This window comes from Sinohyriopsis cumingii, chromosome 10, assembly GCF_028554795.1.
Source record: "Sinohyriopsis cumingii isolate HCF-2022 chromosome 10, ASM2855479v2, whole genome shotgun sequence".
Taxonomy (NCBI): Eukaryota; Metazoa; Mollusca; class Bivalvia; order Unionida; family Unionidae; genus Sinohyriopsis; species Sinohyriopsis cumingii.
This window is the reverse complement of record NC_142970.1, coordinates 96,737,081-96,757,358: the sequence shown is the minus strand read 5'-3', so window position 1 is coordinate 96,757,358 and position 20,278 is coordinate 96,737,081. Positions and strand designations below refer to the sequence as shown.

Genomic DNA, 20,278 nt, shown 5'->3' with positions numbered 1-20,278 from the left:
TGAAAGATGGTTTTAATAAAGAAAGTAGAGCATTGCAAACACATGGTTAGCGAAGCCATTCACAAGAACGCTCAACCATTCACGTACCGGCGCATGGAAATTAATGTGGAAACGAAACTAAGCTAAATGACGAACCAACAAGAGGTAATTAACATATTTTAATATATTTACAGTTGATCTAAGTTATTAATCTACTTTAATAACATTACTAACGACCATATATTATTTTAATATATTTACAGTTGATCTAAGTTATTAATCTACTTTAATAACATTACTAACGACCATATATTAATCACTCTCTCTCTCTCTCTCTCTCTCTCTCTCTCTCTCTCTCTCTCTCATCCTTTGGTCAGTTTGACTTACCTTTTACCATCATTCATAAGTTTAGAGATATCATGAGATCAAATAAGCGAAAATCCTCTACTCTCGTCTTTTCATTGATTTTCTACCATATCTTGCGGGGGGGGGGGGGAGGGGAAGACAGATAGAGAGCGAAAAAATCCGGCCTTCGGACATTTTCCTTTTTAATTAATAACAATCAATGTTGTGAACATTATAAGAGGTTTAAGAACAGCAACAAAAAAAAACCCCATCAAATACATCACAATTTGTATACCACGTAACGGAGATATTTGCCGTATAATGTCGAGAGTGTTTGCAACTTTGTATCATTATGTAAACGCTGTAGATAAATCCTAAGGAATGAGCACACATATCCTTACCACGAGCCATACTGTTGTAGGTTACTTATTTATTGTGTTGCAATTGATTGTGTTGCAATTTTAATGAATATCATTTGGATAAATGCAATTTAATGTGATTTTCAAGGTATTATTATATGAACCACTATTCCACGTGTTTTCCCCATTATGGGTCAACTTTAACACACTATACAGAAAATAGAAACTAGCGTTTGTTGAAAGCTATTCTTGTATTTTCAGTGCTAATCGACTAGGTGTTATTACTATAAACTGCCATACTTCAGACTTGGTAGCGATACGACTGAGACATTGTTATAGCTACGTTAACAGAAAATCAAGATCTTGATCTCTCTCGATCTCTATCTCTCTCTCACACACACACACACACACACACACACACACACACGTACATACACACACACACACACTCAACGCTGTGGATAGAACTGAATGGTCCTGTTTAATTTCCACGATCAATATAATTATTCGTACGGAATATAACTGAGGCCAGTTAAAGGTCACCCAAAGAACGTCTACTAAATACGATGAGACTTGCAAATACGTAATGACGTACTAGAACAAATCTGGTTTTATTTCAATGTTATCGTGATTCATTCTGATATTTCGGGCATTGTCCGACCCTTCCAAACATTTGAAAAACTTACTTAAAATACAATGGAAAAAACATCATTTTCTTTAGAAAGATATTGATAGTAGCTCATTGATAGTGGCTTAATACTCGAGATAATATAAGACCACAGACTGAAGAAAAATGTTTAGAATTATAGTCAAAATCTATGTCAGGTCAAACTTCAGGTTTGAAGCAAAGAAATAACCAACAATGAATCATTCACAATATAGAAATCGCGTGCCCCCCCCCCCATGTTGTACGAGAAGTTATAACTATGTATTATTTGCTGCATCTGTTACTGTTACTTGGTGTGGTTATCGTTGTCTAGAGGAAGGTCGACCGAGGTGTTATTTTCCGGATCGAGTGGATGAGACCATGTGCAGTTAATGGAAATAAATTGAGATCTATGAAGAGATCTAGGATAGAACAGCACAAGACCAGTTTATAAAATAGAACAATTTAATCAATTTGAAATTTGAAAAAACATAACGAATTGTAGAAGACACTTGAAGGGTTCCATTGTATTAGAGAATAATTACCCAACTGCTATTACAAAATGCAACTAACCGTTTCCTTAAAACATAGATGACATTTCATCATAAAATCGAGTGAGAGTATTCGAACAAAATTGTCCGTCATCACTATCTGCAAGGGTCACTCCGGTTTTCCGTTCTGGATTCTCATGTGATACGACATAGAATGACCCCTTTCTTGCATCAACCCCTTAGGGGTGAAAAGTACATTATAGATACCTTCTACGTCATCTATGAATTGCGCTTTTGTGTGGAACAATATCCCTTTTAAAATATATAATAAATAGGCAACCTAAACGGTTTGTTAGGTCATTACTACTCGTATAGACAATCATCTCTCTCTTTACGTCAGATATCATTACATCGTAATTCAAACGGACACTAACTGCATATACCTTTCTCAGTTCACATTTTTGCATATCATAAAGCAATCTGTGTACATACCGCCTCAATAAAACGTATATGAACGTAATGTATTACCGAAATGCATACAGTTACAATTTGAAGTATAGCTCAGTTCCGTTTTATACAGAGAATATAGCACATGAAGATGATTTATCTCTGATAGACAATTTATCATAACTATCGATCCATAATATAGCCTAGTCTCTTAACATGTCATAAAGCCATGACGTGTAGGCTATTATTTACTATGTGGACTCAGTGTCGGTCCCCTAATGATATCGTCGATTCTCTGTTAACAAAGTTCACATCTTAATTATACAAATAAATTAATTAAATTCACCTCATGACTTACTATTGTATTGGCTAATTAACAATCTAGTGGCATTAGTGCCAACAGTCCGTTCCTAGTGTACATGATTTTTGCATGACAAATGCGAAGAAATTCAGCAATTATTTCAAGGCTTATATTAAGAAAGTGCATGAAATTCAAAAAGCATGCATGAGTCAAAAACATTCAAGACAAATAAATTCAAAGAATAATCTTTCGACTTAGATCAAAGAAAAATTGTATGAAACTAAAGTACGTTAACTTTGTCTTTTTTCGCTTTTACATAATCGTCTATCAAATTTCCAATACAGGTAACTTGGACTTTTAGTTAACAAAACGAGTACTAACAATTCGCCTCGTAGTCAACGCAATAAGCAATACTTACTCAAACTGTGAGATAGAAAACGTTTATAAAACACGATATTTCGCCTTGGGTTTAGCTTAGCCATTCAGGATTATTTTTTTTCAAACTACCGTTATGAACAAAAGCCTATCGAGGTTTGAGTAGCTCCTCATATTTCGCGCCTAAATAAAAAGCCTAGTTCTGTAACGTTTTATCTTGTGACACATAGACTAGTAAAACGTTGTCTCTGCATCATTGCAGCTCTTGATATTTTCCGATACTTATAACCGAATTCACTTCTGCTTGACCGTTATCAAATGGTAACCTAATTAAACAATAATCATGCCCATTCCAGGGACATAAAAGCACCGTCTTATGGGACTCACGATACAAATTCAGTTCCCATAGTAAACATATGCAAACACCATGCTATTAAAAACTAAACAGCTTTAAATTTCTGAGTGTTCATGACCAAACATATTTATCAGTATAGATAAAACCCGGATGACAGCTTATGTACAGAGGAAAAGGTATTGCAGCAGCATTTTCTGGACCTATATGTGTTTGACACATGTGCTTTCAATTCCTCACCTAAGAATCAGGTGTTACTTTCACTAATGAGTGTTCCAAGCTCAAGACTGTTAAAAGACCGAAATTCCATTAAGAAAACAATGTCTCTATTTTTGTTCAGTTACAACTTGGACAGGTTCTCAAAAGATACTTTTTTTTCTACAAAATGACTTTCATTATCAACCAATCCTGGCCATCCAAACCCATATATAATCTATTGTATGTTCACCCATTTCCAGGCTGGTTAACATTTTTTAACAATTAGTACCCTGTGTCTTTTATATCTGGCACTAGCCTTAACACGATACCTAAACACATCAATGAACTTAACTATGTGTCATACTGACCTTGCATTGTTCACTCAGTTATGTGTGGCCATAAAATGTTTAAAATTCACACTTTTACTCTTACGTACATGTTTTATATCCGTCCTGGAGACAAATAAGTATCTAGATCCATATATTTTACGCATTTGCTCTTCAAAGACAATATATAAAGCAAACAATTTCTGTAATGTATATGGGTGGAGAAATAACATTAATTCCATTCGTTAGGAAGGATAGCAAAATATGACCACCAACATAACAGCTTAGTTAGGGACAAATGTGCTGTCTCTGCAAGCATGTCCATCACATCTTTAAGGGTATTTACTAATGTTTTATTATTAATATTTTATATCAAGCTATCGCATGTTTAAATCAGATAAGCAAGAAGGGTTTGAATGTGTTGAAGGTTTATCTGGGTCAATTAGCGGTGTTTGGTTATTAGGATCGTGTCCATCAATTAAAACGAAAATGAAATAAATTAATTTTTATTTAGTCTCGCTCTGTTTATTTTCGTCAGCTGCATAGTTTCATGTTTTTCAGACTGAAGACATTGGTAGAAAGTTAGAAAATGGTAGTCAATACTCTTCCATTTGACGAGAATAGAGAACATATTAATTCTCTTCTTAAATTATTTAGTCTTTAATTAGACTTTGACGTTACATTTCGAATAATTGTGGTAGTTTTCTATGTATAATAATAATGAGGACTTTGCATACCGTCTAATCGTTGGAAGATCTAAGCGTTTTACCACATAAAACACATACAACATAAAAAAAAAACATAAAACGACATATATAATAATATGATTACAAAAACAAACACCATGAAATTAGAAAACACTTAGCATGCGGAAAATATTTAAGGTAGGAAATAGTATTAAGGCTTTAAGTTTGTTCTTGCAGTCAATATATGTATATATATATATATATATATATATATATATATATATATATATATATATAACAGTCGGAATCGAAAGATGAAGACAAATTTCTGATACATTTTATTATGCACATATTCCAGATAAAAGCTCGTAGGTACTGCGCCACCTGCTTTCGACGGAGGCCTACTTTCAAAAACTTGGGTTTATTTTACACATACTAATCAAAGAGGGAACATTAGGGTTTTGCTTCTTTATTATTTTTATGTTGCAGTGTTATTTTAATGGAATTTATGTTATCAACACTTGCAAAATTGTAATATCTGGAAACTGGAAATTCTGAGATTCCTCCATTCCCTGAGAAATGTAATCACTGAGGCTGAAAGGTGACGAAGATATACGCCTTCCAGTGCTGTATCTATTAGTGTATCCGCAAAGTAGCTGTAATTACTTGAAAATGTCCACGTGTATGGATGTTTTACATAGACCATGAGAGACTAAATATTGATGTTATTACATAGACGTGAGAGATTAAATATTGATGTTATTACATAGACGTGAGAGATTAAATATTGATGTTTTACACAAACCGTGAGAGATTAAATATTGATATTTTACATAAACCGTGAGAGAATAATTACTGATGTTTTACACACACCACGAGAGATTAAATATTAATGTTTTAGATAGACCGTGAGAGATTAAATACTGATGTGTTACACAAACCGTGAGAGATTAAATATTGATGTTTTACACACACCACGAGAGATTAAATATTGATCTTTTCAGATACCGTGAGAGATTACATATTGATGTTTTACATAAACCACAAGAGACTAACTTGGTGATACTGAAAGATGTATTTTCTACCTAAGAGCGTTTCGAAGCATATGCAGACTTAACCGGATAGTGTCGGCTGCAATGTCTTGCAGGCCGCAAAGAAATTTCAACAAAATTATACGTCTTAGAGATTTCTGTCAGCTTGGAGAAAGTCTTGTGTTCAATAGCATCCATACAGATCTCAATCTCTCTCTCGTTACATTGAGAGGATACAGAAAGATGTCTGGATTTGTACGGTTGTCTATAATTATTAGAATGACTGTGTTAATTTAAAAATGTATAGGACTGTGCATACGGTAGTGTACAATGTAATCATCAGATTTATCTGCTTAGCAATTTGTAAAATTATACTTCGTGCCACAATCGTAAAATATATAACTACTCTTGTAATATGCAAAGTTTGAATATGTGTAAATTTTTATTCTGGAATTTTATTGAATATCTCGAATTAATATATCTGTCTAATATCTGTCAATAAACATATATATCCGCTGTCTGCCACAGATAAAACCAGAATGAAAGTTAAAGAAGGAACGTTTTCATTCAGTTGTACATGCTCTTTGAACTCTGCGCCATATATGAAAGTATGCCATTTTATCAAAGCGCAACATAATTTGCTAAACGATTCCTAGTATAGTACAGTCCAAGAAAAATAATACGTCCGACCAAAACATGATAAGCTTACATGAGCATCAGTATCAGTTATTCTTCATAAGACGTGTTTCTGATTCCAGTTGCAGAGTCTGTTTGGGACCAATTGTGGCAGGCCGTTCATAATTACGACGAATGCTGTAGTAGGTTGATATTATACTTCTGTCTTTACGTTATTTTAAATGTGCCTTTTATTTCACAGTGTTGGATGAAAATATTCTTTTCATCTTGATGTAATACTAACATTGGACGTAACAGGAGAAAGGTATGTGCAAGAAGAAAATCATATTCATCCAGCTATGTGTGCAATGTACTGTAATACCCAAGTTGTATTATTAGCTAACTTAACATCTTCTCTCTCTCTCTCTCTCTCTCTCTCTCTCTCTCTCTCTCTCTGCGATGAATTTAGTCAGTTTCAAATGTGCCTATTAATGGTATATCATGTTGATTGAATAGGTTTTGAAAGTTTGAAAGATAATTGTATAGCTAACAATTAAACCAGTTTATGTTGTGCATGATAAAATCATGTTAATTCAATAGATTAAACTCAAGCCATGAATATGGAATACGAAGGAAGTAAAAGACTGATCTTTCGCTGATGACAAAAATGCTGAATTTGACATTGATTCAGTGTAATGTACTTTTCTTCATTTGTATTATTTTCGCAACATTATTCACAATCATCATGATTATACATTGTTGTCGTTACCATCAACTTAAGTATATAGCGCCCCCGTAGGTTTTCATAAACCTAGGATTCTGGATTTGTCCATCATGAAACAATGTTGACAACACAAAAGGCGCATGCTAGCGGCTTCTCCTATCAAACACGCAGAATAATTGTCAAAATTTCTTAATCTCCTCAATATTGCACATTGTATTGTAAAATTTGATGAGTAAGGAACCATAAATAACCAGAAAAAAGAGATCTTGAGGAATTCACCAAACCTTTTTCTTATTGTTTATTATACGTCAAGACCACTTCATTTTACGTAACCACTGAAGTCTGTTTTGTCCACAATGTCAATCAATCCACAAAAATCAATGTGGACCACACATGCTTTTGAAGTATGTGTTTGTTGTTACAGCTTAGAACTCTATATTTCGATAATTATAGGGGAAAGAAGACGTCTCCCCACCTACTAAAAACGATCACATTTCACACATTAAACATTTGTTACCGTAAACTGGGCTGCAGATGCTGTTGAAATATTAACTAGCAGATATCGTCGATATTTATTGCAATGGCAGCCATTATTCTGACTGGTGACACTAAGTTTTATTAAAAGCCATTGCATTAATACAATTGTAAATATTTGTTGCATTTATGGACACGTTGAGCTGAAATTTTTCAGAAGCTAATTTTAATATATGCACACAGATTTAAATTTGGTATTTGCTGTCGTAAAACGTTTGTTTCCGGAGACTATTATGTAGCAATAAAAAAGCCATTGTGTTCTGCTTATTGTTTTCTACAATTATATTTGTCGTCCCATACAGAAAAATATTTCAAAATCAGCTGTACTAAAAGGGCCAAAGTTACGATTCAAAGGCAATGCCCTAATGTGATCTTTTTTGTTTGTTTAGAATTATGATCAACTGCCATAATTTTATTTATTTATATTCTGTAACAGAATTCGATTGCTAACAGCAGAATTACCGTCAGCCAATGTCCTAACATTACTGGGTCTTGTACCTTTAGACCATCAGTGGAATGTTCATTCATCTTCACAGACGGACATTTGTGTACATGAGCACTGTATCGTTCATTTACCGTCCTTTTTCAATCAAAGCTTTCAAGAGATGGCAGTTCACACTGTTCTTTGTATTTAATTAAAAGCCAATCTTTCCTCGACAAATATAACCTTAATAACAAATATAACCTTAATATAAAAAACAGATGAAGACAAAGGCAAGGCATAACATATATTCCTAATTTTCTTACATGCTGTGTTGACTGAATCCAAACGAATAATCAATATTTCCAAAGCCTGTGAATGACGCAGTGAGAATGATAAAGACTTACCTCGCAAAAATTATTCCATAATTTATTTTACAAAAGACGAAGGATAATTACTTTAGAATTACAAATATCTGGTGTAATTTATGCATCGTCTTAGAGACTTGATAATATTTCAATATACATAGTAGGACTGGCGCTGTTTTGTCAATGCAACCAAACCATAGTTAACGTTTTAGAGTACTGGCGTGCGGATATTAATTTTCACTCTCCACCAATGAAAAGTGACCTTTTAAAACCAGCTTTTCTCATTAGCAAACATACTATTTAAGCTCATACATTGTATAATCTACCAGTCTGCGCTATGAAAGCCCTGAGTTGTTGTTGATATCCTAGTGAATTTCAAAGCTTGCGTGGACATTTTTGTGCGCACATGTGAGCTAAATGTTACCTACAGCTACAGAATAAGCAAATACGAATGAATATGTGGGGTCATCCAATGAAATCATGATTGAGTGTGTATATATATATATATATATATATATATATATATATATATATATATATATATATATATAAGTTTCCCATGACGATCGGTCCATTTTATGAATATTCAACTTTTTCAAATAGTGCAATTAGAAAATATGTGGACGTTTATTATCTTTTCTTTATTTCAGTTTGGTAGCACGTGTCACGAGGTCTAGTTAAACATTTAAATATCTGACAAGAATCAGAATGGACGATGAGATTACCACAGTTAATTTGTCCAACTTCTCCAACAATACTTTAGGCACATCCCACAACTATCATGAAGATATAAAGGTAAAATCTGATTACAAATAACAAAGAGAATTCGTAAAGCACTGTAAAACTTCATACACAAAATGGAGGAAAACTTGCCAAGACTGATTGTATGTCATATGTGAATCACATATGTGAATTAAACTGCACATGCAGATTGTTTTTATCAGCGTGAAAATCATATTTGTCCGTGTCTTTGTGTGTGCGTATGTGTGATGCAATATTACGTAAGAGAATTCATCATGAAACCTCGAATGTTTGCCAAATTATTTTGTTAGTACTTTGAACAAAATGCGTAACTAGTGTTCTAGTGATCGTGCTTTTGATTATTAGTCAATTTATAGTCCATATGTTTAGTACATAAATCAAGACCTTTCTAAACTTAGAAACAAACCAATTCGTTTCTGAAGATTATAGGAATACAGTATTCTGGTATATATATATATATATATATATATATATATATATATATATATATATATATATATATATATATATATATATATTATTAGACATACAAGCTGGCTGCGACGATATTAGCTTATATACTGGTGGTGATGATTACTGTACCGAATGGAACTGTGATTTATGTACTTCTCAAGTCTAGAAGGGACCGTAACAGACTCCATTTTTTTGTCCTCAACACGGCTTTTGCAGGTAAGCTAAAGGTAAATCGCTGGTGTTTTTTTTAAAACTTTAGTTATCATTAGATTCAAATTGGTAATTTCCAATGATGTACCCAAGATGTGGGCATTGCATGTTTACCACTTGAGTTACTCTCCCACGTTTACCAATCGTTAAGAACGTATGCAAATTTACATGAGTTTCTTCATATAATAATAATAATAATAATAGTACTAAAGCTTAACAACATATGTTAACTGCAGTTTCGTTCAGGCAGCTAGTAGATATGTAGTTCAAAAACTGTTGTTATAAAGACAGCTATAAAAATGGCACGGTAACATTTTTACTTATGTATGACATTATCAAACCAAATGTCATCATTTGTATCTGATTTCTTTATTTACTAAAATATTTCCTCTGCTTTTATACATAATACCTAAATGTATGACACTTGGCACATTCCTATTCAACCCACCGAAACATGAACACAAGTAACAGAATGCATAACCATTTTATGGCTCATACAAACAGACTTACAGTTTTGGACAAGCATAAAGATTTCATTTTTTCCTTATACGAAATCAAATTAGAGAGAGAATGAGAGAAAACACAAAAACATGATTATTATACATGATGTTTTTTCGTATTAAATTACAATAACATAATGAATAATAATGCAGTGTAAATACATATTTGTAGCAAATATAATGAAGGTTTTGTACACTAATTTGAGGGTTTAGTTCTTAGTTCGTTTCTGTAATCGACGTTTGTGGATCTGTACCACTTTGTCTCATCCATCCCAGTTTTCTCGCAAAATTAATTAACACTAATTGTGACTTTGTCTAATCTGTCAGAACGATCTCACAAGATTAATTGTCCCTAAGTGTGAGCTTGTTTAATCTATCCCAGTTATGTCGCAAGCGTAATTATCCCTAACTATGACTTTCTCCAACCCATCCGAATTATGTCACAAGATTAATTATCCCAAATGATGACCCTATTTAATCTATCTCTGTTATGTAACAATACTAATTGTCCCTAACGATCGTCTTTGTTCAACCCCAGTTATGTCACATAATTCATTGTACCTAATTGTGACCTTGTCTAATTCATCACTGGTATGTACGAAATTTAATTGTCCCTAAATTGTATCTTTGTTTGTGTTATGTATATTTGATTTAATGTTTGTAAGTTTTAAAATATTTTCATTTGTTTTTAAATTTCATTATATGTCAAAATAGTGTTTGCTAGGAACTCATACTTATTCCGGAAAATAGTTTGACCTTGACTGTTCATTTTAATAAGCACCAAATGTTGACCTAGATCCTGACTTTGATTCAAACTTAGTATCAGCCATGTAAATATGTTCTCTTTTTATTTTAAAATGATTGGTTGTTGTCGATGTCATGATGGGACGACGTGGTTTAAGATGTAAACAACCTTTTATTTTATTTCATACAGTAACATGGTCAATTTTCGTAAGGGTCATGTTAGACGTATGCGATATAAACCCGATCACGTGACCCATTTCAATTTCGCAAATTGGAGATTTTCGAAACTGCGTTTTAGAATACGATATAACATTTGTTTTGGAGATATATTCTGAGTTGGTCTCTTACACTGGAAAGTGTGTTGTGTAGTTTGGAGTTATTTCAAATTATTTGGATTCAAAAGGATTAATCTTTCTTCCTGGAATAATACGTGTGCTCATACGAAATTCTTGTACAAAGACAGCTGTTATAAAAAAATTATTCGGTTTTCCAAAACCGGAGTGATATTTCTTGTTTATACAAGGAACTGTAGACTTCAACGCGACAGATTATAACATACGTCATTGTCTTCCATCTTGGATTCTTCGTCGGGACTCGAACTTGAAATCATTAGAACATTTTATTATTAGGACTTCTAACATTTTATTCTTGGATTATTCTTGGATTATTTTTTGGACTTGATTCTTAAAACCGTAAGTTCACATTTTTTCATTTTTACAGAATCTTTCCAGGGAAATAAATTAGTATATTTTTCAAAACTTGTTGTTTTCCCTATTTCATATGTTACTGTTTATTCGAGGCTAAACACGTAACATAAGATTTTGATTCATGGCATGTATGTTACAAGAATTCCTGTGCCTAATTGCGACCTTTTTCAATACATCCCCAGTATGACGTAAGACTGCTAGTTATTGTGACCATTCTTAATCTGTTTCAGGTATATTAAAACATTGTCCCAAACTGTGGCAACGTTAATATTCCCTATTTGTGACTTTGTCTCATCTATTTAATATGTGTCGCAAGTTTAATTATCCCTAATTGTGACTTTGTCCAATCCGAAATATGTAACTATAATAACTGTCCCTAATTGTGACCTTGTTTAAAATATCCCAGTTATGTCACAATATTAATTTCCCTAATTATCTTTTTGTTTAATCAATCCCCGATGTTACATGATTACTTGTCCCTACTTGTAGCATTGTTTGATAAATAATTGTGGCCGTGTATAGCCCATCCCTGTCATTATAACACTGATTGTCCTTAATGTCACAAGATTAATCGTCACTAAATATGATATTGATTAATCCATCTGAGTTACTTCACAATATTAATTAAAACTAATCATGATTTTTAAAAATTCATCCCAATTATATCCCAAGACTATTTATTCCTAATTGTGACCTTGCTTAATCATTCCCAGTTATCTCAGCAAATTAATTGTCGCTAATGGTGACTTTGTTGAGCCCATGCTAGTTATTTCGCAAGATTATTCGTCCCTAACTTTGTCCATCCCTGTTATGTCCCAAGATTAATTGCCCCTACTCATGAGTTTGACAAATCTATTTCACGTATTTCACACGAATTATTATCCCTAATTGTGACCTTGCTTAATATCTCCCAGTGATGTTACAAAATTAACTGTACCTAATTGCCATTTTCGTTAATCAATCCAATTTAGGTCACAAGATTATGTGTCCCTAAGTGTGTCATATTGTCTTCTTTTAATCCATCCTAGGTATGTCATAAGGTTCATTGTCCATAGTTTTGACCTTGTTTAATCAGTCACAGGTATGTCACAAATTTAGTTGTCCCTATTAGTGACTTTGTTTAACCTATATCAGTTGTGTCACAAGATTAATTGTCCCTAATAGTGACTTTGGTTAATTGGTCCCAATTATATCACAAGATTCATTGTCCCTAAATGTGACTCTGCTTACAACATCAGTCATGTCACAAGATTAATTGTATCAAACTGTCCCTTTGTCCCTTTGTTTAATCCGTCCCAATTATGTCACAAGATTAATTTTTCCAAATTTTGACTATTTGATTGCACAAATCCATTCTAGTTATGTCACACGATTAATAGTTCTAAGTGTCGCCTATCCCAGTTATGCTCCAAGGTTAGTTGTAGATAATTGTGACCTTGAGTATCCCATTCCATTTATGTCACAAGATTAATATTGGCATTGTTTAATTCATTAGGACACAGTATTAATTGTTCCTAATGGCGTCCGGGTTTACATTATCCTAGATATGTCACAAGATTCATTTTTACTAGTTGTTATCTTGTTTAATCCATTACATGTATGTCACGCATTTATTTAGTCCATATAAGTGATGTCAAAACGGCTAATTGTCTCTAATGGTCGCCTTATTTAGTCTATCCTAGTTATGTCACAGAGTTAGTTATCCATAATTGTGACTGTATGTAATGCAGCCCACGTTTGTCACGAGATTAATTGTCCCTAAATGTGCCTTTGTTGTAATCCATCCCTGTTATGTCATAAGATGCCTGTAGTTTAGATGTAACTCAAAGTATTGATTGTTGTTAAAAACTCTGGTTCTAATTTTGAATAAATTTTGATATCATGTGACCAAGTACCTCTTGGATGTATCTACAAGTATCCTAATACAATGTAAGTTTACTTAACGAACCATTTATATGTATATATTGTGGTAAAAAGTGATAGGTTGTGGGAGTAATTTAACCAATTTAGTATTTACAAAGCAGCATAACATCGTTGTTCTGTATGATAATTTTAACAGTTTCTAAAATATATTCATTTTCAAGAGGGAATCGATAGAACAAATGTATCCGTGATGAAAACCGAATGTGGCTTTTCTAACATCACAGTTTATTTATCGGTGGCCACATTCATATGTATTTATGTAGTACCGTTTTGCAGCACGTCCGTACATTAGTGGCTATATATCTCTATGTTCGAAAATCGTACAAATGAATTCCGCCAAAAATCATAGAAATATAACCTTCCGTATAAAATTTAAATATCAAATACAACAAAGTAAAAATCAAACGAATCAATGTTTCGATTCCGTACAAGTTATTTAAAATAGAAGATAAATGTGACACTTCTAAAATCCTAATAAAATAGCCTGAACTTAGCACGACAATGTTTAAAATTTTTAAAAATTGGCATATCTTTCAAACCGCTCCATGGATCTGAACACAATTTTGATATACATTTCCGGTCACTTGGTATATTTATTCAAGGCACATATAAATATAAGAGCATGTTTTCCTTTATAGTGTAACTGTTTTTAATTCCATTAGACCATTGACCAGTTGTATCGCCAACAATATGGGAATTATTATGTTATTCTTTCCTCATGGCAAACATGGCGTAGTTTTCAACCTTGGCGGAGCTTGCACGTCCGATGTAAAAACATTGGGCGTTTTTGTGTATTATACAATAGTGTGTTTCAGCCGTACAAAACATACTTATGTGTTTGTGGGTAATATTTGGCCTTAAGTATGTTTTATTTTGCCAGAGTAAGGAAAGTGTTTTAGGTTTGTGTATGCAGTAGTAAAAGAAGTGGTCTCTACGTAATTTACTATTGTGACAAATAAATTCCTCTTTCGAGTGTGAAGTAGCGTGGCTAGTGTTTCAGAACTTTCATACGTTCCATACAACATAATGGAGGATACCTTTAATTCAAGCAGACACTACAGTTGCAATAAAATTGCTTTAAACTATATTTGATATTTTCACGTTCACCGGTGCGATTTATTCCTAAAATATGTACAATAGTAGAATTTTATTTATATGTGACTTCTTAGTACAAGTTTGGAATTATTGTTCTGAAGTTCGATGTACGATGGGTGACCTTAAATGTCAGAATGCCTTCAGATCTTTTTTCGAAGATGAAATCGGAAAATGCCATCGACAAAGTAACTCGTCATCACCTATGCACAAAGCATGTGAATAGACAAGTGTAATGCGCATTCATGGTTGTTGGCATACATTCACTATTGAGGAAGAAGTTTAATACAAAAGTTAAATGTACTCGCTATAGGAATTCCAATTCTTTTTGATATTAGCTGTATAAGTTATGACTACCAACGCTTTGAGAAGGCACGGTGGTGTCATCTTTATTGTAACAGACATTCCAGGCAGTATTAATGGTCATTACTCATCAAAAAATGATGCATCAGGTTCTTCAAGAGTCTTGTTTTTACCTGTTATTTTACATCTTGTTATCATCAGTATGCATTTAATGTCTCTGCATTAATTAATCTCCTCATATATCCTGATTAACCCATAGCCAGGGTGGTTGATTTGGATAACCTGCGTAGCGTGAAAAGAAAATAATGGCTGAAGCTGAAAACAAATACACTGGATCCAAACACGAACATGTTGCACTATTACTCTCATATACTCGCATAGGACCGCTTGAGAAAACCGCTACTCGATAGAGGCTAGGGCATGTGCATTGTGTTTCAATGCTAATGGCTTCTTTTAAATTTCAATTTCTCTATGGAATGTGTTTTGCAAAGCAGTAAATTGATTATTCCAAAAATTATTTATATTTAATCTCCATTAGTTTGATTTATTATATCACACTTTCAATGGATAAAATGGGTTACCTGGGGAAATTAATGTATTATATTATTTTGTAATATAAAGAAATTGTCTTTTTTGTACCTACGATACATTTACATAAGATCTAAAACCCCATTTGGCTAAAAGATCTAAAACACCATGTGGATAAAAGATCTTACACACCATTTGGGTAAAAGATCTCAAACACCATTTGGGTACAACATCTTAAACACCATTTGGGTAAAAGATCTAAAACACCAATCGTAAACACCATTTGGGTACAAGATCTAAAACACCTATTGGGTAAAAGATCTAAAGCACCATTTGGATAAAAGAATTAAAACACCATTTTGGATCAAAGATCTAAAGCACCATTTGGGTAAGACTAACGTTTTCGAAGACATTAAACATTGCAGTAAAATACTTTCATCTAAAACATATGTGTAATCATCAAGAACGTTATATTTCCAAATCAGTTTTTTCTTAGAATGATAATAATCTTGTATCTCAAGGTCAGGTCCTTGCGAATGTTTGATCATCACAAACAGCAGGAAGAAAATCATCATCTTCCCCGTGTCTGTATAGTTTACGCCGATCGTAACTTTTTTATCCTTAATAGCGTTACGACTATGTGGTCTTAAACTGAGTAATATAAAAAAGCGAAAACCAACAAGTTTGGAAAAATTCAACAAGTAGTGTATTTCAATAGGACACAAAGTTAAGATTTAAAAGGGAATTACAGTTTGTGAATTAAAAAGCAAAAAGTATTAAATGTATAATGACACGTCAAAAAGTATACAGTGTTCCGAAATAAACTTCCAGTGTTGTTACGAATGAACTCCAATCTTGAATGTTTTGATGTGTTAGTTACCTCGAAGGTGCTAATGACCCAACGGTAGTGATGTAATGCAATGATATAATTCAGTATGTTCTTAAATTGACTCGCAGTAATTAAAAATAAAGATTTAGTCCTAAATCAATGAGCACTTTGTAATTCTTGTAATTCGAACGAATAATTTAAATAAATAAATCCTCTCAAATTATTACTGAAAACAACCAAAAGACAAATTCTTTTAGTCCGGTGTCAAGGTAGAATTAAGTAATTCTGATGTTAACAAACTTAATATAAAAACCCAAGTCATACTAAGAGGATCAGGATGAGAGTCAAAAGTTAATTTGATGATCATTCCAAGTTCTAAATAAGGTCATGTCTTCAAAGGACATTTTTGAAAGGAACATGACAAAATTCCGGTAGACTCGGTATTTCCAAGACAAAAACTAATGTCTTAACTCAATTCTAAGTAAACGTGCTTGCACAGAAGATGGCATTATCTTAAAGTGCAAACTCACAATTCTCTATTTAATATGTTGTTTATAAAATGACCCTTACAATCTATAATCATACAAATTAAACACCTTGTGTGTTGGCATCCGTTAGTTTCGAGAGACGATGGAAGTGTGCCCATGAGAGATGTCCCAGTTGGTGGTTGTGCAGCGGATGCTGTGGCTATATAGACCAACATGGGAATGACAGTTCCTGCTGCACTTGAAGGTTGGGTCTGGTGTGTGTTGGACCTGCTTCTTCTTCCTCTGAGATCGCTTTTCGTCAGCTAGCAAGCGTAGCTTGTTCTTGGCGGCTTTCAAACCAGTGAAAAGAGCGTGTCGCCAGCTGAGCCTGTATAGAGCGAGACCTTTCCAGATGTTGACATCAATGTCAAGATCTTTCATGTCGTCGCGCTTGCAGACATCCTTGAAGCGGAGATGCGGCCGTCAAATCAACCTTTTTGCCAGAGGCAAGTTCCGAATAAAGAAGGTCTTTGGGGATCCGTCCGTCACCCATCCGACGTACATGGCTCAGCCATCTGATGCGACGTTGGCGGAGGACTGTGACCATGCTGGAAATCTTGGCACGTTCAAGCGCCTCATTGTTTGTTACTCGATCGATCCAGGTGATCCCAAGAATGCGCTCATTCTTTGTTCTTGTGAGGCATAAAGAGTCCAAGTTTCACTGGCATACAGGAGAGTGCTTAACACGCAGGCACGATACACTGAGATCTTAGTGTTCAGGGTCAGTATACACACAATATAGATATACATACCAATAACAAGAACTGGGCAACAATACATAAAAAACGGCGTTTTCATTTTCGAAGAATTGACGTGCTAAGAAGTTCATTTAGCTGTTGAAATATGGTGTTCTATACAGGCAGACTTTAATACATTGCCATACAACCCTTGCATTGACCTTGAGTCGATTTCAAATGTGTTGAGTTTTTAACGGTCGGTCTCGCGGATTTAGTCAACAATAGATTTTTTCAAGTTGCATAATTTGCTTACTTTGCTTACTTTGCTTATTTCCATATCTGAGTGTTAGCAATCTAGACATAATTAAGTACTGCGTTAAACCGGTTTGCGTCTCGATTAATCAATAGTAACGATAGATAATTCCACGAAATCGTAACGCTGCCATTGTAACGATAGATAATTCCACGAAATCTTAACGCTGCCATAGTAACGATAGATAATTCCACGAAATCGTAACGCTGCCATAGTATAGTGTACGGTAAGCACTTTGTGTAAATACTGATTGCACATGTAAGAAAAAGTATTTCCTGTGAGAAGAGAGCAATGTCTGCGGCCATGCTTGTTGTATGTACTTACATCTTGCAACACTATTTAGCGATGTTAGTATTCGATACCGTATGACGGAATGCAGATAGTAGGCAGAGGCGATTTAGTACAAGGAACTCATTCAGATCGTTGACACCAAGATAAGTCACATTCGAGATATATATATATATATATATATATATATATATATATATATATATATATATATATATATATATATATATATATATATATATATATATATATATATGAAATTTACATAGGGTGCTAGCTGTGTCACGGCATTGTGGATTCACTCAAATTAGCATTGCAACCAGGACGTAGCAGGGTCATAATTTTGATATGCCCTGTGAATTACCTTATATTCGCTTATATTTCTGATCCAACTACAGACTGCATTGAACCAGATCTGCTGTTGGATAATGAATCGGCAGATCTGGATCTATGTAAATTTTGGGGGAGTGGTTAGTAGAAAAACGATTATACATACTGATCTGGCTGTATTATGCCCTGGCAGATCAGAGTCTATTTTCATTGTAGTTGGGCCCTACTCATATGTTAGAATGTTATGTACCTCCTAATTGGTGGGTCAGTTCGCAGAAGGACAGAAAGATGCAGAAACTGTTGCTTTTGTTACCTTAGGACAATTAAAGGACGCTAAATATCACAGAAAACATCTTCGTGCTGCTTGTTTAAAGGTATCGTCTGAATGTTTCTGCACAATCTAAGAAACCGAAATCGCCAGTGAGAGAGTGTGGTCCATTAGTTGTTAGAGTGCTCATTCTCTACATATATGGAAGAATATAAATATTACAGATACATACATACATACACGCACGCACGCACGCACGCACGCACACACACACATATATACATACATACATACATACATACATACATACATACATACATACATACATTCATACATACATACATACATACATACATACATACATACATACATACATACATTCATACATACATACATACATACATACATACATACATACATACATTCATACATACATACATGCATCAGAAGACACGAATGTGCGTGAAGATTTTACAAAATATAAATGGATTTATGTGTAAATTTTGCTTTTTGTACTAAATGGTCATGCTGAAGAAAGTGTTGCCGCATTCTTTTACATCAGCATCAGAAAATAAATGTAATCTTTAAGACCGATTTTGGCTGAACACGATTCATGTATAGTATGAAAATATGAATATATCTGAACACAGTATATCCAGCGCATGAATATATGAACATATTTGAGCACGGTTCAACTGTAGTATGACAACATTAACATATTTGAGCACGGTTCAACTATAGCATGACAACATTAACATATCTGAGCACGATTCAACTATAGTATGACAACATTAACATATCTGAGCACGGTTCAACTATAGCATGACAAAATTAACATATTTTAAGACGATTCATCGTATGAATATATGAATGTATGTTGTACGCGATTCATCTATAATATGTAAATATGAACACGTTTGAACACGATTCATCTATAGAATGAAAATATGAACACATCTGAACACAATTTGCCTATTGTATGAAAATATGAAAACCTTTTAACACAACTTGCCTATTGTATGAAAATATGAACATATTTTTTTAACACAACTTGCCTATTGTATGAAAATATGAACACATCTGAATATATCTTAGATACTGAAACAATTAATGCAGTTAAATAGATTCGATTTACTCGGGGTCAAGATCTTACTACTAGTCTTAATTTCTTTTTCGAAAGCTATAGTTAAAGATGTCGTTGTACTCCTCAACTTAGTTCAAACATATTTCATTTCATGCAATTGTACGTGGAGATTAAAATAGGTACACTGTAGAAGTAAAAGGATTAGAAGGAAAACCAACAGCTTAGTGTTCTACTCCTTGTACTATACCAAAAGTCTTAATTTGTACGACCCTATGGTCTTAAAGTAATGGAAAGAGGCAAACCCACCCAATTTTGTAAAATCAACAAGTTATAAAATGAAAATCTTAAAAGAACTTACAGTATTGTAAGTTAAATAGCAAATAATAGGTTCTTTCACACGTTGAAAAGTATATGATGTTCCGAATGAATTCTACATATTTTGCAAGTGCTGATGTATCAATAGTATTGGTTTATTTTATATTTAATTTGTATCTTTTGTTGGGTTTTCGCCATGGTAATATGTTATGTATGTTTATTTTGCA

General features: G+C 33.5%; 1 protein-coding gene across 1 annotated transcript in view; it reads left to right on the top strand.

Annotated features, from left to right (window-relative positions):
- Window positions 1-8,854: 8,854 nt before the first annotated feature.
- LOC149790623 (cardioacceleratory peptide receptor-like) overlaps window positions 8,855-20,278 on the top strand; it is a 33,350-nt gene continuing 21,926 nt past the window's right edge. Inside the window, exons 1-2 of the mRNA XM_089972737.1 lie at window positions 8,855-8,993; window positions 9,485-9,629. Of these exons, the coding sequence (XP_089828863.1) occupies window positions 8,907-8,993; window positions 9,485-9,629 (232 nt within the window). The 5' untranslated portion in view covers window positions 8,855-8,906. The remainder of the gene's footprint in view (window positions 8,994-9,484; window positions 9,630-20,278) is intronic.